This window comes from Anabrus simplex, chromosome 1 (genome assembly GCF_040414725.1).
Source record: "Anabrus simplex isolate iqAnaSimp1 chromosome 1, ASM4041472v1, whole genome shotgun sequence".
NCBI classification, from domain to species: domain Eukaryota; kingdom Metazoa; phylum Arthropoda; class Insecta; order Orthoptera; family Tettigoniidae; genus Anabrus; species Anabrus simplex.
The window spans coordinates 690205346-690223504 of record NC_090265.1 but is presented as its reverse complement, the minus strand read 5'-3'; the positions used below and the strand labels follow the sequence as shown (position 1 = coordinate 690223504).

Below are 18159 nucleotides of genomic sequence, written 5' to 3'. Positions count from 1 at the left end.
CCTTGATATGGTATTGTCTGAGGACAAAACACGACAGAACACTACTTAAGTACTGGAAGTTGTCTACAATATCAATCTTCTCATTTCCAATTCTTAGATGAACAATTGGAGAGTTTCTACTCATCACCAAGTGAACTGTCTTGGTTTTGCTGATTTTAAGACATAAGGTTGTAAAAGCTTCATGCCAAAGATCTAGTCTACCTTGTAAAGAAGATGATAATATGATATATATATATATTTTGCTATTTGTTTCACGTTGCACCAACACAGATAGCTCTTATAGCGATGATGGGATAGGAAAGGCCTAAGAATGGGAAGGAAGCGGCCGTGGTCTTAATTAAGGTACAGCCCCAGCATTTGCCAGGTGTGAAAATGGGAAATCATGGAAAACCATCTTCAGGGCTGCCGACAGTGGGGTTCGAACCCACTATCTCATGGATGCAAGCTCACAGCTGCGCGCTCCTAACCGCACGGCCAACTCACTCGGTAATGATATAAATTCTATTATTGCTAATGTTGAGGATTAAGAATAATATACCAGAATGTGGCGTTAAGATTTTCCTTTCACTCTTATATTTATTCTCCCCCTTTCTCTGACTATATCCTCTTACTTATTTTTGATCCTGTTATCTCACGATTCATGGCAAACTCTTAATATTTGAAATCTGTTGTTACCTGCACACCTATTTCGAGTCAGGTTTCGACCTAGCCTCCTTAGTTGCTTATTTTTTAATCAAAACTTACTTTCAGCTAAGCTTGGTTTACAGATCATGGAACTGTCTCTTAGTGATAATCAACATTGTAAATTACTTGTATCTAGGGTCTAGGCCTATGTATGGTGATTGTATGTATTGATATGTATTGGATTTGTGAAGTATTCTAACCTCAAACGCACTTCCGCTTCAGGACAGCCAGTGACACCTTCAGAATAGATTAATATATATTTAGCTTAAGAATAATCCCGCGAAGTCATAGACAGCAGAAGACTCTCGAAGTGATCTAACAGATGGCTCTGCCAGCAATTCAGTCACTTCTTGACAGCATCTAATGGAAAAATGGCAAATGCTGCCAACTTACATATGCCATTCTAAGGTGAAATATTCTACTACTTACCAAAATACAGCGATCCACCAGGCTTTGTGTGATACCATCAGCAAGCTTCTTTGCATTGCTTACCCTGAGCAAATCGTCCCCAGAGCCCACAACTACAAGACCTGTCTCCACTCTCATCCTCTCACGAATATCTTCCAGATCTTCCCGTCTGAGGACAAAAGAATTATAAAGAGCATTATTAAGTTGCTGTACTGGCCTTTTTTGTTGTAAAAAATCCCAACAATGTTTTAGTATATTATTTTTGTTCTTCGTCCACGTTACACCGCGTAGTTTTATGTACCTTCCCTACAGTTTGCCGACGTTTCGAATACGTTGCAGTATTCCTTCAAGGTGACTTAAGTACCCCTAATAGATACGAGGTAATCAGTTTCCCCAGGTAGCTAATATAATGCAATGTATTCAAAACGTCGGCAAATTGTACGGAAGGTAGATAAAACAACCTGGAAGAACGAAATGATTCAACAGACTGTGTAAACTTCAAATATACAAAATGTTCTAGTATTTCCAATTTCAACAGCAGAAGGTTTCAGCTTGTGACTCTAATAACAGTGTTCCTAAACATCATCAATGTGTTGGAAGTACTGCGCAAATAATAACATACATACATACATACATACATACATACATACATACATACATTATCATTATAAACTGTTATGCCTTTCAGTGTTCAGTCTGCAAGCCTCTGTGAATTTACTAAACGTTGCCACAATCCTCGATTTGCAACTAGTGTTGTGGCCTCATTTAGTTCTATACCTCTTATCTTTAAATCGTTAGAAACCGAGTCTAACCATCGTCGTCTTGGTCTACCTCTACTTCTCTTACCCTCCATAGCAGAGTCCATTATAATAATAACAAAGCATTTTAAATTCTAATTTGAATTGGTCGATGGAGAAAACCAAAACTTGACGTCTAAGAACAAGTGTCATACCAAATCATCACAAATAATGTTACATAAAAGGAATTACCTGTACCGTGTACAGTGGAATTTATTAAAGAAAACTTGATTTTCCTTTGCACAAAATAATAAAGAAACTCAAAAATGTTCCTTGTTTCTTACGATGGCCACAAACGCCATGACGAAGAGCCAACAGTCTCCGTCTCCTCCTCTTTTCGAGTTTTCTTCTATTTCACATTCCCCCTTGCTAACTGTTGAGATGTGAACCTCATGCCTATTGTTACGTGCTCAAGCGATCATCAGCCTTGTCGCAGCCCCTTCGTTATTACCTGAAAGGGGATGACTAAGCCAGCTTGGGAAGCTTCCCAGCCTGACTGAGGGCATGCCACGACCCTTCCTCTATTGTTCCCTTCATCTAGTTTTCCATGCGATTTCTGGAAAATATGACGGGAAGGTTTGATCTCCACCCAAGCCCTGAATGTTCTAGTGGCCCAACATCGAGGTATAAATATCCCCTGCGAGCAAGTTATTGTTGTGGGGTCAGAGAGACCAGTGTGTAGGTGGAGACGACAGAACGGAAGATATGCACTACCTGAGAGAATAGTGTGCTTGTGTATTTCTGTGGACTGAGTATTGCCGTGAGCCAACGAAAAAAGTTGCTATTGCGAGTGTGAAGGTAAATGGACCTGTGTTAACTCTTACAGTGCCAAGATGCCGATTTGATCGGCACCCTCTTATAAGTTGTGTAGTTATACAGTAGTTGCACCACAAATCAAGTAGAAAGAAGGTAGAATGTTTGTAATTCCTTCTTATTTCATTAGATGGCATGATCCATGAGCGCAGGACGTCTATAATACAATATAGCAGCCTCCTTGTTTGTTTATGTCCGCGTGTTGTGATTTGTTTTCAATAATTTTACGTTCTAATTGACGCATTTGAGTTATTTATTGTAATATATTAAGTTTACTATTATTTATACTGTAGTTATAGGTACTTAGCAAGTTATTTAGGTTGTAGTAAAGTTGTAAATAGTACATTTATCACAACAAGGCATGTCGTCACGCAGGAATATTTTAGGAGAAGAAATTGAGGAACTTTTGGGTTGCTTTGAAGATGCAAGCGACTCTAATTTTAGTGAAAGTGATGATTATAATGTTTCTGGGTCTTCAGATAGCATACCAGAGAATAATGGAGCCGTGCCATTAGCTAATGCGCTTACATTTCGTGTAATGTCAAAGAGTTATAGTGACAGTGCTAATGAAAATGACAGTGACAGTGCTAAAGAAAATGACAGTAACAGTGAATTAGATGATTCTTAGAATGAATGCATATTCCCTGAAAGTAATGTTGTCCATCCCCACCATTTTTATGAAATCCCAGGGCCAAAACATGTAAGCTTATCTCAACCTGATGCTCCACCCATAGAATATTTCAATCTGTTCTTTACGCTTTCATTCCTGACACTGTTAGTTGATTTTGTATGTTATTCTGATCTTCTGAACTGTTCTGTAGTAACGAATACTGCTACTAGACACAGTTCTCTTAAATAATTACTATTACTCTCCTAAAATTCATAAAATATCCAATGGTTGACAGGTTACACTGTTGGTGTCTTTCTCTCCACATGCTTAATGTTTTTGGAAATTAGTTTATAAACTGGAAAGCAGACCTACATTAACAATATAAATTGGTACAGTAGAAGTCCGCAATAGCAAGTATGGTATATAACGAGAACTCCGTTATAGCGACAATATCTTTATGTCCCTTAAAAATTCCTATATTAAACTGTGTGTCGTCCTTCGGTTACAACGAGAGACCTATCACTTTACAAGTGATCAGCTTTAACAGCTTCATTTCAAGTAATACTAATCCCGTATTGACTATAATCAATCAATGAATATTCAAGATAAACTTAAATATTATAATTAAGCGGTCCGCCTATTCAATACAATATATAATTTATTAATATCTAGGACATGTTTCGTCCCCTAAGGGACATCATCAGCTAATAATAAATTGATATTAATATATCAGAAATAAATATTAAAATTGGAAAGACACATTGAAATTTTTGACAATTTAAAATAAGATTTTCAAATTTTGTTAAAATTATAAGTCATAAGACAGGTAAAACAGTCAAATTGTCCATATTTCTCTTGTTGATGTTCTTGGAAAATACCAGTTTTGCTTATAAAATCTTAAAATATCATTTGTTATAAAAAGCACACTTGATTTGTATTCTTTGTGAGAGATTTGTTGCAAAACTTAATAAGCATTCCTTAGATGGTACCTATACTAAAATTTAAATGCTTCAGAATTTAAAGTCAGATTGGGGCCGTGATGGTAAAGTTCTGTGTGGTAATGGATATAATTTTATTCCTTATTATTGGCCCCGATGTGTGGAGAAGGACTCACTTCTACCGAGGTAAGTGAACCTCTAATCAAGTGTGCTTTTTACAACAAATGATATTTTAAGATTTTATAAGCAAAACTGGTATTTTCCAAGAACATCAACAAAAGAAATATGGACAATTTGACTGTTTTACCTGTCTTATGACTTACAATTTTAACAAAATTTGAAGATCTTATTTTAAATTGTCAAAAATTTCAATGTGTCTTTCCAATTTTAATATTTATTTCTGATATATTAATATCAATTTATTATTAGCTGATGATGTCCCTTAGGGGACGAAACATGTCCTAAATATTAATAAATTATATATTGTATTGAATAGGCGGACCGCTTAATTATAATATTTAAGTTTTATCTTGAATATTCATCGATTGATAGACCTATCACTGACGCATCCGTTATTACGAGCGATTAAGCGAGCGCGATTTTTTCCGTTCCCGATATTTATGCACCCTAACGATTATATTGCAAGCGATCGATTACCTTCGGTATCGTTTCTTCCCTATGTCCACTAGCAAGTTTTCTCGACATTCAAAGGCGAACGTCGGATGCTAAATGGTTTATTTTGTCACCTATTCAATACATATAAATTTTACATTTAGGAATTTATTTTAATTCCGCTTGAGACCCATCGACTGCTGTTCTGTAAAGAAAATTCGAAATGAAAGAGGACAATTTCATAATATATGTGTAAATAACGTGTCCGATAACGGTTGTTAACTCGTTAAAAGTAAAGGCTGACTAAAAGACCGCTTAATTTTAAGGCTAAATACTGCAATTTAGTAAGAATGGGATACACCTCGAGATATGGTAGAGAGCATAATTGATTTCAGAGGTTAGTTTATATTTTCTCGGGTCTGGATAAATTACAGAAAAGCTATTATGAACATTTATAGCGAGAAGGTTATCATTTTTCTATTGGCGCATGAAGTGCGTTTTCATTATACGTATAATACGGATAAGTTAGGATAGGTGAAGCTGTCTGAATAAGAAAACTGAAACATTTGCTACAAATTGCAATCGATCATGTTCGGTACAGTCTAGTTTTCTCACTATGTGCATTTGCGAGCTCTCTCGTCGACATTCGAAGGCGATGTTGGAGTCGATTAGTAATACCCGTTGACTGCTATTCTCTAAAAACAATTTGAAATGAAAGAGGATAACACGTTTTCGTAATAAATGCGTAAATAACGAGGCCGATAGCAGTTGTTAACTCGTTAAAAATAAAGACTGAGGTAAACGATCTCTTAATTTTAATATTACATATGGAAATTAAGTAAGAATGTGATACACCTCAAGATATGGCAGAGTACATCACTGATTTCAGGGGATAGTTCATAAATCTTCTCGCGTCTAGTTAAATTTCGGAAAGGCTATTTACATGTAATATTTTAGCGAGGATGTTATCATTTCTCTACATGTGTTTCAACTATGTTTTCATGATACATATACAGTTAGGTTAGGTGACGCTGTTTGAAGAAGAAAACTGAAGTGTTTGTCACAGAAACCTCTGGAACGATACCGTATTTCTCCGAATCCAAGACGACGTTATTTTTCTCTCAGAATCTCATGTGAAAACTCACGGTTTTCTTGCAATTGCGGCCTAACAGTAAGTTAATGGATACCACTGGCAACTACCGCGGTAACTACGCTGCTTCTTTCCAGTCCCGCACGCCCCGCACAAAACTCACTGACAATAAACGACCGCCTCTTTATTATACACGGCTAGCCGTGACAACCGGATGTACAGTGCCTGTGTGTAACGTCACTGGATCTCGGGAAATAGTGAAGAGAGAATGACGTTCTATTAGCCTCTACAAAAACGTTTCTCAAATCTGCAGAATGGCATCAAAACATGCGAGCCTTCGAATTCTTAGACAGGCCGGCTACTCAGTGGCAGAGTTATAATGCGTCTATTGTACTTGACGCTTAGTAAAATTAAGTTTTATAGACAGCAGGAATATTTTCGTGATGGATATGTCATATTGCAAAGATACGTGGAAAAGGTATTGCCGGCAAATTTTCAACGGATTCTCGTCAATATTATGATGCCAATTTTAAGTTAATGGTTATTAAACACTCGGAAATGTAAAGTAATTGTGCAGCCGCAAGAAAATACGGCATAGGTCTAACTAAAACCAATATCTGGGGTTAGCGTGAAGACAAAGAGCTAAAAAAATGCGAACTGTACAAAGAATGCATTCAGTAGTCCGCAACAAGGACGCTTTAAAGAAGTCGAAGATGAAACTTTGAGGTATGTGCATGAAAATCGCAAGGAAGGAATGGCCATACCGTGGCGCAATAAACTAATTCGTTGACTTTCAACGTCCGCGATTAGGCCTATACATCGCTAGGCAGCAAGCGAGACGTGCGTGTAGCGGTAGCCGGTTATAAGTGATGCTAAGTAAAAGTAACAGTTTTATAGACAGCAAGAATAATTTCCTGATGGATCGTCGTATTGTAGAGCCACACGGAATAGGTATTGCCGGTAAATTTTCAACGGGTTCTCTTCGGTATTATTATGCCAATTGTTAGTTAATGGTCGTTAAACCCGCGGGAATAAAGAAGAACTGCTTTATGCAGGTTAAGCTGCGAGAGGACCGGACCATCCCAGCAAGGACCGAGGTGGACGCATTTCAGCAATCCTCCCCTGGTCACCAGCAAGTGGATGGAGCTGCTGGAGATTTCACCGCCATTGTGGAGCCGGAATATCAGAACAGTCAAACAAAGGGATTACTGATTGCCAAAACCTTGAACAGCACTTCTCATCAGCCTTACATTCGACTATCCAACTTAAATGACTACGACATCGCCATCCACCATGAGCCCATGGTATGGATAGCTCGCTGCAAAGCCGTTGAGTCGGATCGGCCAGACACAGGAGTGATAGCAGAGTGGAACTTGCCGAGGCCCTGTGGAAGGTGTATGAAAAATCCATCGACAACCTAGAACACGGACAACTGCTGGGGTCGGCTGGACGAAACTCGTACAACATCGGATTGATGTGGGTGGCATCGCACTGATCAAGGCTCTGTTTCGACGTGTCCCGCTTGCGAAGCAATACAAAGTGGACCAGATGATCGAAGAAATGAAAGAACCAAAAGTAATAGAACCCTCGGAAAGCCCTTGGAGCTGCCCGGTAGTATTGATGAAGAAGAAGGACGGCTCTACTCGATTCTGTGCCGACTACAAGAGTAAATGACGTCATGAAGAAAGACAGCTACCTGCTACCTCGGATCGATGACACTCTGGATACAATATCAGGGGGTTGAAGTGGTTTTCTACGCTGGATCTGAAAAGTGGTTACTGGCAAGTGGAGATTCATCCTGAAGACCGAAAGAAGACTGCATTTTCAGTTGGACATGGTCTCTGGCAGTTCAAGGTTATACCATCCGGGCTGTGCAACACCCCGACAACGTTTGAGAGGCTGATGGAGACTGTGCTAAGAGGGCTGCACTGGAGGACGTGTCTGATTTACTTGATGACGTCATCGTTCTCGGAAACACCTTCAACGAGCACTTGAGGAATTTGAGGGAGATACTGGGAAAATTGAGAGCAGCCCAGCTGAAGTTTAGCTCAAAGAAATGCCAGCTCTTCAGGAAGGAAATACAGTACCTCGGCCATATCGTCTCAGAGGAAGGAGTCCGAACGGATCCTGAGAAAACCATGACGGTGAGGGAGTGGCCAGTACCTAAGGACAAGTCTCAGCTTCGAAGCTTTGTGGGTCTCGGCACCTACTACCGTCGATTCGTCAGGGGGTTTACGAACATTGCTAAGCCGTTGCACCGTCTTACGGAGAATTACCAACGGTTCACCTGGACAGAGGAATGCCAAAAAGCTTTTGACCACCTGAAGCATGCACTATGTACAGCACTGGTATTGGTATATCCCAGAGCTGGGGTGAAATTTGTGTTCGACATGGATGCCAGCGAATTTGGTATTGGGCGCGTCTGTCTCGGATCATGGACAACGAAGCGCGCGTAGTTGCATACTTCAGTAAGGCCCTCTCCAAATCAGAAAAAAATTACTGTGACACCCGGAAAGAGTTGCTGGCCATTTGAAGGCCATCAAGCATTTCCTTACGTACCTGTATGGCCAAAAATTCCTCATCAGAACTGACCATGCATCACTCAGGTGGCTTCTAAATTTCAAGAAACCTAGTACACTATGCTTGTATGTACTGTATATAAAAATAACTGCTATCCATCAATGAATACCCATTTTTGTAAAACATTTACAATCCTTCCACTTTCAATCAATAGAATGAAACAAGAAGAAGAGTTGCCAACTGCTCCCTATCAAAATTTTGTCTGCTTGCCACAACACAGAAAAAAATCACATCAAGAGATATGAACAATATGAAGTTGCATGAAAATAATTATAACACCTATCAATGTTACTGAGTGAAATAAAAAATCAATTATCTCAGCAGTCAACAACGCATCACGGGGACACATTGCTTGGTTTTCAAGATTTTATCCCTTATGGACGGAACTTTTCAAAAATGTCTTATTAGCCTAAAAAGGAACGGAGAAATTTTGTGAACTGTAGCAGAGGAATATGGCATTAGTATCCCTATTGTATCAGACTAAATTAATACGAAGAACATACTTCGAAACTGCCTAACAAAAAAGAACACAATGAAAACATCACAAAACGATAAAGCGAATGAGGATGCATTTTTATGATTTACTCAATAACAAGGAGAAGAGGCCGAAGGAGTGGCTTATCCAGGCCAATTATTCAAGAAAAGGCAAGAGTACTTTGCGAAATGTTGGGTGAGACAGGTGTAGGATTCAACGCTAATGCTGGATGGTTTGAGACATACAAAGTGCAGCCGTATATGATTCCTTACTGGTGTAACCAAAGAGACAAATTGTTGGGAGCAAAGATTAAAGCCGTGATGTGAAGAAACAAAAAAAATGAAAATACAGTAGAACCTCGATAATTCGAAATCGGTTAATTCAAAATCCTGCCTAATTCGAAGAAGCTCTTGTTCCCGGAAACATGAGATAGAGTTTTGCATGTTATTTAAATTGTTTAATTCGAAATACGGATAATTCGTAATTCGAAGTACAATGTCGGCCCCATTACCGAAATTCAGACCTTTTTAATTCGAAACTGCCTTTACATTTTAAAACAATAGTATGTTACAGAGTAATTTCAACTCGAAATTTATCCGCTCCGCGTCATAATAGAACGTGCGTTCCGGAACGTGGAAGGGTAGCTTTCCGCACTTACACTCACTTCGGTGGGTCTACAGTGCGCTTCATGATTGCTAAGTTGAATGAAATCTGAATTCTTTTGTATTGAACCCTTTAAGGAACACCGTAATATCACGCAACAGGCAGTGTGCGGAAAAACAGAATCCGCGAACACTGGCGATGCCGACAGTTGTCGAAAAAACGTAAATCATATAATAAATTCGTAGGCACCGAACAATATTGTCATTGCCGGTGAAACTGCATTGCTTTATTTTAAAGTAAGCCCAAACGGTCTTATGGTTTGAAATGGGTCATAGTAGTGCGTTGCAATGCACATGGGATGGAAGCGAGAAACTTTATCCCCTCGTCATAGGAAAGTTCGATAAACCACAACGTTTTAAGGGCGTCGGGCACTTTCCATGCCAGTACAAAGCATCTAAAAATGCAAACAGTACAGAAATCCAAAAAATAATGCATTTACACAGGGGGACCGGCATAATTTATCCTCGTCTTTGAATTGTGTGATTTTTTTTTGCTTTCATTGCGTGAGGTTATGTTTGTCAGTGATTATCCGAGTGCATTATTTGAACATTGTAAATGCACCTTGTTGGATACATTTCGGAAACAGTTTTTTCCATGGCATTTGAAAGGTTTAAACTGTGAATCGAGGTGATCGCATGTATTAATGGGTCTTAGAATACTTTGTGACGCGGCAAGTGTTTACATTTCTGAAGTACGAGAGAAGTGCTATGGCGGGAAATCGTACACGAATAAAGTCATAGAAAAGTTCGATTTTAAGGGCATCGGGTACTTCCTTTGTAAATACAAGGCATCTAAAATGCATGCAGTATAGTAATCCAATTAATAAAGCATTTGCACATGGGAGCCAGCATAGACTTCTCCTCGTCTTTGAATCGTGCTCTTTTTTATTTTTCTTTCGTTGCATGAGGTTATGTTTGCCAGTGAGATATCCGAGTGCATTACTTGAATACTGTAAATGCACCTTCTTGGATACATTTTGGAACTAGTTCTTTTTTCATGGCATTTGAAGGGTATAAACTGTGAATCAAGGTTAACTGCATGCAGTAATGGGCCATAGAATATTTTGTAACGCGGCGAGGGTTGGTACTTCTGAATTGCGAATTGGCGGTTAATTCGAAATCACGTAATTCGAAGTCCGATTTTTGAGTCCCAACGACTTCGAATTAACGAGGTTTTACTGTATAGACATTAAAGTTCTGGGGTGGGTTAGAGAAGCAAGAGACAAAGGCAATGATGTAAATCACAAAATGATGCAGTTCAAAGCAGTGAAATAGAATGAAGTCTTGGTATTGCAGGGAAGGATTTTAAAAGCAAGTAGAGGTTGGTCAGAAAGTTTCAGGCACCAAAATGGACTAAGTTTGTAGAGAAGGACATCACAGTGCCAGCGGCTCCCATCAGATTATACAAAGTGATTAAACTTCACTACTTTGTTGTAAGACTTCAGACATTGCAAAGCTATGTGGTCTTGAACTCTTTGCGGCTCTGTGCAGCTGTGACAAGGTGTTTAGCCATGTGACCAGTCAGCTGTGGTAAGGTAGGAAGGGCATGATAAAAAACGTTACTGATTAAATGTGCCATATCACTTTTTGGGTAAATGAAATACAGTAGAAGTCCGTTATAGAGAGAATTCATAACGGCGAAAAATTAACTCGCTATAACGGATTCTCGTTATATCCGATTTTTGTATAAAAGTCGGAAAACCCTTCATGCACTTAAAAATCTGTATGAAACGGCAATCAGTTTGTTCAAAACTTGCGTTTCCGTAGATGATATTCACACGACGGCTTACTTGTTTGTTATTTTTCGTAATCCGATACTACGTGAAAGTGTATGTTTAATTTCATCCTGAAAAAAATATAGTACCGTATATCTCCGAATCAAGATGAACCCCACTTTTTCCTTCAAAAAATTTAAACCAGGCTCAAAAAGAAGTTTGTAAAATCATATGAATGCATTGTCTTACAGTGGGCCTACGCATTTTTAGACTATTTTTAGACGCCGAACATTGACTTTACGCCGTATTTCTTTATTTTTGGCGGCTACACAATTATTAATTTCCGCGGGTTTAAGAACCATTAACTCAACATTGGCATCATAATACCGAAGAGAACTTGTTGAAAATTTTCCGGCAATACCTATTCCATGCGTCTCTACAATACAATGATCCATCAGGAAATTATTCTTGCTGTCTATAAAACTATTACTTGTATGCAGCGTCAGATATGACCGGCTGCCGCTACAAGCACGTCTCGCTTGTCGGGTTCGGCCAAATTCAACGGCTAGCGATGTATTGGCCTAATCCCGAACGTTGAAAGTCAACAAAAGAGTTTATTGCGCTACGGTATGGCAATTCCGCCCTTGCGTTTTTCATGCACGTACCTCACAATTTCATCTTCGATTTCTTTAAAGCGTGTTTGTTGCGGACCACTGAATGCATTTTTTGTACAGTACGGTACGCATTTTTTTTAGCTCTTTGTCTTCACGCTAACGCTATTGGCTTTAGTTAGGCCTATGCCGTATTTACTTGCGGCTGCACAATTATTCTACATTTCCGAGTGTTTAATAAACATTAACTTATAATTGGCATCATAATATCGACTAGAATCCGTTGAAAATTTGCCGGCAATACCTTTTCCATGTATCTTTACAATACGACTATCCATCACGAAAATATTCCTGCTGTCTATAAACCTTAATTTTACTAAGCGTCAAGTACAATAGACGCGTTATGACTCTGCCACCGAGTAGCCATGGCTTTTCTAAGAATTCGAAGGGTCGCATGCTTTGATGCCATTCTGCAGATTTGAGAAACACACAGGCTCTGTACAACCGGTTGTCGCGGCTAGCGATGTGTAGTAAAGAGGCGGTCGTTTATTATCAACGAGTTCAGTGCGCGTGTGAAAAGAAGCAGCGTGGTTACCGCGGTAGTTGCCAGTGGTATCCATTAACTTACTGTTAGGCCGCGAATGCAACAACCCTTGAGTTTTTGCATGAGATTCTGAGAAAAAAAAAGTCTTGGATTCAGAGAAAGGTTATCTCTCCAGAGATTTCTGTGGCAAACACCTCAGGTTTCTTCTTCAAACAGTGTCACCTAACCTAACCGTATATGTAGCCTATCATGAAAACATATTTGAAACCCATGTAGAGAAATAACCTCCTAGCGACAAATTGACATGTAAATAGCCGTAACTAGACGCGAGAAGATATGAAATATCCTCTGAAATCTGTGATGTACTCTGCCATATCTTGAGGTGTATCACATTCTTACTTAATTTCCGTATATAACATTAAAATTAAGATATCGTTTACTTCAGTCTTTATTTTTAACGAGTTAACAACTGCTATCGGCCACGTTATTTACGCATTTATTACGAAAACGTGTTTTCCTCTTTCATTTCGAATTTTCTTTAGAGAACAGCAGTCAATGGGTATTACTAAAAAACTCTAACATCGCCTTTGAATGTCAACGAGAGAGCTCACAAATGCACATTGAGAAAACTATACTGTACCGAAGATGATCGATAGCATTTTGTTACAAACGTTTCGGTTTTCTTATTCAACAGCGTCATGTATCCTAACTTAACCGTACTATACGTATGATGAAAACACACTTCAAGCGCCAGTAGGGAAATTATACCTTTCTCGCTAAAAATGTTCATAAAACCAGACGCGACAAAATATAAACTAACCTCTGAAATCAATTAAGCACTCTGCCATATCTCAAGGTGTATCCCATTCTTACTTAATTGCAGATTTAGCCTCAAAATTAAGCGGTGGTTTAGTCAGCCTTAATTTTAACGCGTTAACAACCGTTATCGGACACGTTATTTATGCATTTATTACGAAAATATGTTCTCTTTCATTTCGAATTTTCTTTACGGAACAACTGTCGACGGATATTACTAATCGACTCCGACATCGCCTTCGAATGTCAACGAGAGAAATCGCTAGTGCACATAGGGAGGAAACGATGCCGAAGGTAATTGATCGCATGCAATATCATCGCTGGGGTGCATAAATATCGGCAACGGAAAAAAATCGCGCGCGCTTTAATCGCTCGTAATAACGGATGCGCCAGTGATAGGGTTCTCGCTGTAACCGAAGGATGATACACAGTTTAATATAGGAATTTTGAAGGGACAGAAAAATGTCGTCGGTATAACGGAGTTCTCGTTATATGCCATACTCGCTATAGCGGACTTCTACTGTATAAATAACTATTCTGTGTGTTCATTTCAAGATGCTAGATGTTCCCTTTTGTGCTTTTAAACCATGCCAACTTAACCTATATTATGTGAAATTAATAAAGAGAAAAAGGTGTGTGGTTTTCTTTTATAGGCAAATAAATAAGGTATTCTCAAGTTATCTTTGTCCGTGTCTTATTCATTTTCAGGTTTGTAATTTCCTGATTAGTTGACAACATTCAACAATTCTGAAAAACTAAGCCTATTAAACATCTTCATTTTTGCACTTACTGAGCAGTGGCAGCATTCTCTCCGATGACAAAGAGAATGGGAGAAGGAAGATCTAGTAGAGTATCATTAGGTTCTCCTCTCTTGCCTTCCACAGTGTTCACAGCGAAGCCCAGGCACACTACAGCACTCACAGGTTCTACAAGAGCGATGTGACAAGCTGCTGAGGCACCTGCATTGCAACCAACCAATATAATGTGCCTTCCAGGATACTCTGCCCGCAAATGTGCTACTTTCACTCGTGTGGCACACATCATCTGATCAAGGCAGCTGGACAGAGACATTTTGCTAGTTTCGGGATCTGAAACAGAGAGAGAAAAAAGACATTTTAAGTCTTACTGCATTCTGCAAGCATAAGGTCCATTAATAGAACAAATGAATAGTTCATTTATAAAACCACGTAAGTCACAAAAAGTATTTTGACCAAGCTTGATAGCTGCAGTAGCTTAAAGTGTGGCCATTATTCAGGAGATAGTGGATTCGAACCCCACTGTTGATAGTTCTGAAGGTGGTTGTTCGTGGTTTCCCATTTTCAAACCAGGCAATTGCTGGGACTGTACCTTACATAAAGTCACGGCCACTTCCTTCCCACTCCAAGCCCTTTCCTGCTCATCGTCGCCATAAAACCTATGTGTGTCGATGTGACAAAGTAACTTGTTTTTCAACAGAAGTATTTTGAGAAAAATTTTCACAGGAGAATTATGAATTACAGTGTGTTTTTACATAATCAGCTAAAATGCACTGCTGTAATAGGACTGCTGATAGGAGAACAAGGTGCTAACACCTCATTCAAAATGTTTTTTGTAAAAAATATAATATTCCAACTTCCATAAAGCCTGTTGTACACAATGAAATATTTTGTCAAATTCAAGACTTCATACGAATTTTCAATATTGACAAGTCTTCCTATCAAATCACTTGCAATACTTGACAAGTCTTGTGAAGTCTTCAAAGTCTTGAAAGTGAATTAGAACATGTTCTAATCGATCAAAGAATTGCCAAGTCTTTGACAAAATTGTCCAATAATACCAATACAATGACCAATGGAATTTGAGTATTAACGGTGCGCGCTATGCCACTAGGCATTCTGGGATATTCGATGATGCTTGTTGTTTTAAGGGGCCTAACATCGAAGGTCATCGGCCCTCTGGGATATTCGAGACGGGAATCAAAACAACAAAAATGGCTTTCTTCGTAACTGAAGTTTGTTGTGTGTGTATTAACTACTAAGTATGAGGCACATCCCTGCCTATACTCAGTGAACTCCGTAGAGTACCACAACAAAATAAATAAAACGACAGTGTGCGGAGAGATTACAAAAGAAATATCTCCAGGAAGTGGACAGCTTTTATGTTTATTACTGTACGGTAACCTATAATAAGTAAACAATGTCTGCAAATATTGATTTATGACGATCTTTGCATATTATTATTATTATTATTATTATGGAATTCCTAATATGTATTCATGTAATAAGATATGAATTTCCATTGCAATGCTATCATATTTATTCAATTACTGTGAGAACTCATACTGCAATTGAGACAATGTTCCCCACACCATCCAGCATGCCCAAGAAGAAAATTTGAGGGAACTATTCAGGATATACATAGTGCCACCGATGAAGTTGTGAACTGGCTGAATACACTGGACATTACATTTTATTTTACCTCATCTGTAAATACTGTATATAGCTTATTGTAATATGTACATTTCCAATGTATCCTTATTTTGCCATACGAAATAATAATAATTACTGTGAGTAAATGCAATATAACATGCCTCTGCAAATGACGTTATGGCAGTAGATACATTGCAAAAATAATGAAGAGAACAACCTTAAAAAATTTCCCCATGTAAATTATGGTTTATTGAGAGTTTCTCTTCTTTTCAAGAATGTATCCCACTGCTAGCCCAAGAAACATTTGCCACAGAAGCCACTGGAGTGATACTACAATTTTTCAAAATGAAATTGAACATACGTGTTCACTTTGTCTTGGAATCAGAAAAATAACTTACAAGTAAGCCATAGTATGGAAGTCTGCAAAAATGCACGTTTTGAACAAACAGATCGCTGTTCCATACCTATTTTAATCATCATAAATCAATATTTGCAGACATTGTTTACTTATAGGTTACCGTACAGTAATAAACACAAAAGCTGTCCACTTCCTGGAGATATTTCTCTTGTAATCTCTCCGTACACTGTCGTTTTATTTATTTTGTTGTGGTACTCCACGGAGTTCACTGAATATATGCAGGGATGTGCCTCAACGTAACCCCATATGTATCATGAAAACATATTTCAAGCACCAATAGAATAATGACAACCTTTTCGCTATAAATTACTCGGGAATAGCCTTCCTGAAAATTAACCTGACGCAAGAAAATACAGTGAAACCTTGTAGTGCGTTCCTCATTAAGAAGATTTCCCGCTTAGCACATCGTAAGTTCGAAGTCCCAATTCATGTCGTACTAAATCTATTTAAACAAACGTCACTTATCACGTCACAAATTTTCATTATTACGGCTCAGTACGATCATATTTTTCCCAGACCTGAAATTGTTCTGTGTCATCCCTTGTGAAGGAATGTTATTTTCGAGACAGATTAGAGTCCTCGCCACAGGAGCCAAGTCGGGGAATGTTACGCAAAAACGGGAAATGGCCTTGAATTCTGGAAATTAGAGAGAAAATTATAGCTTTGGGAAGCAAATCATTAGCCTCAGGAGAGTTCAGTTTTGCTTTTCGGTTTTCATTGATACAGTAAAACCTCGTTAATTTGAAGTTGTTGCGAAGCAAAAATCGAACTTCGAATTATGTGATTTTGAATTAACCGGCCAACTCGTAATTCAGAAATACCAACCCTTGCCATGTCACAAAATATTCTAAGACCCGTTACTGCATGCAATTAACCTCAAGTCACAGTTTAACCCTTTCATATGTCATGGGAAAAAAACATTTCCAAAATGTATCCAACAAGGTAGCATTTACAGTATTCAAATAATGCACTCGGGTAACTCACTGACAAACATAACCTCACGCAACGAAAGAAAAACAAAGCATGATTCAAAGATGAGGAGAAATCTATGCTCGCTCTCTTGTGCAAGTGCTTTATTCATTGGATTACTGTAGTGTATGCATTTTATACACTGCGTACTTGCACGGGAAGTACCCGCTGCCCTTAAAACATCGTGGCTTATTGAATTTCCTCTAACAAGGGATAAAAGTCTCTTGCTTCCGTCTGCATTACAATACTGTACAGTACGATTTCCTGCCATTACACTTTTCTTGTAATTCAGAAATGCCAAACCTTGCGGCGTCTCAAAGTACTCTAAGACACATTAATGCATGTAATCACCTTGATTCACAGTTTAAACATTTCAAATGCCATGGAAAATCCTATTTCTGAAATGTTTCTAACAAGGTGCATTTACATTATTAAAATAATGCACTTGGATAAATCATTGGCAAACATAACCACATGCAACGAAAGATAAAAACACACAATTCAGAGGCGAGGACAAATTATGCTGGCTCCCCTGGCAAATGCTTTATTTTTTGTATTACTATACTGTTTGCATTTTTTAGATGCCTTGTGCTTGCAGGGAAATCACCCAATGCCCTCAAAACATTGTGGCTTACCGAACTTTCCTATGACGAAGGGATAAAGTCTCTCGCTTCCGTGTGCATTGCAACACAGAATAAAGATCCCCAACCCTTGCACAGTTTCCCGGCTGACACTTCTCTCCTTTAAAACCATAAATCCGTTTGGGCTCAGGATAAAAAAAAATTTTTTAAAATGAAAAAAGCAGTTTCATCGGCATTGACAATATTGTCCGGTGCGTACAAATTTATTATATGAGCCACGCTTTTTCGCCAACTGTCGGCATCGCCTGTGTTAGCGGGTTCTGCTTCTCTGCACACTGCCTGCTACTTGATATTGTGGCATTCCTTAAAACGTTTAATACAAAAGAAGTACGATTTCACTCAAATCTAACAAATATGAAGCACACTGC

The 18159-nt window shown here is 38.6% G+C and overlaps 1 protein-coding gene across 1 annotated transcript in view; it reads right to left on the bottom strand.

Annotated features, from left to right (window-relative positions):
- Window positions 1-18159, bottom strand: part of Rcd1 (Reduction in Cnn dots 1) — a 250715-nt gene that overhangs the window by 93229 nt on the left and 139327 nt on the right. The window contains exons 9-10 of the mRNA XM_067135952.2: window positions 14146-14443; window positions 1114-1261 (exon numbers count right to left, since the gene is read on the bottom strand). Of these exons, the coding sequence (XP_066992053.2) occupies window positions 1114-1261; window positions 14146-14443 (446 nt within the window). The remainder of the gene's footprint in view (window positions 1-1113; window positions 1262-14145; window positions 14444-18159) is intronic.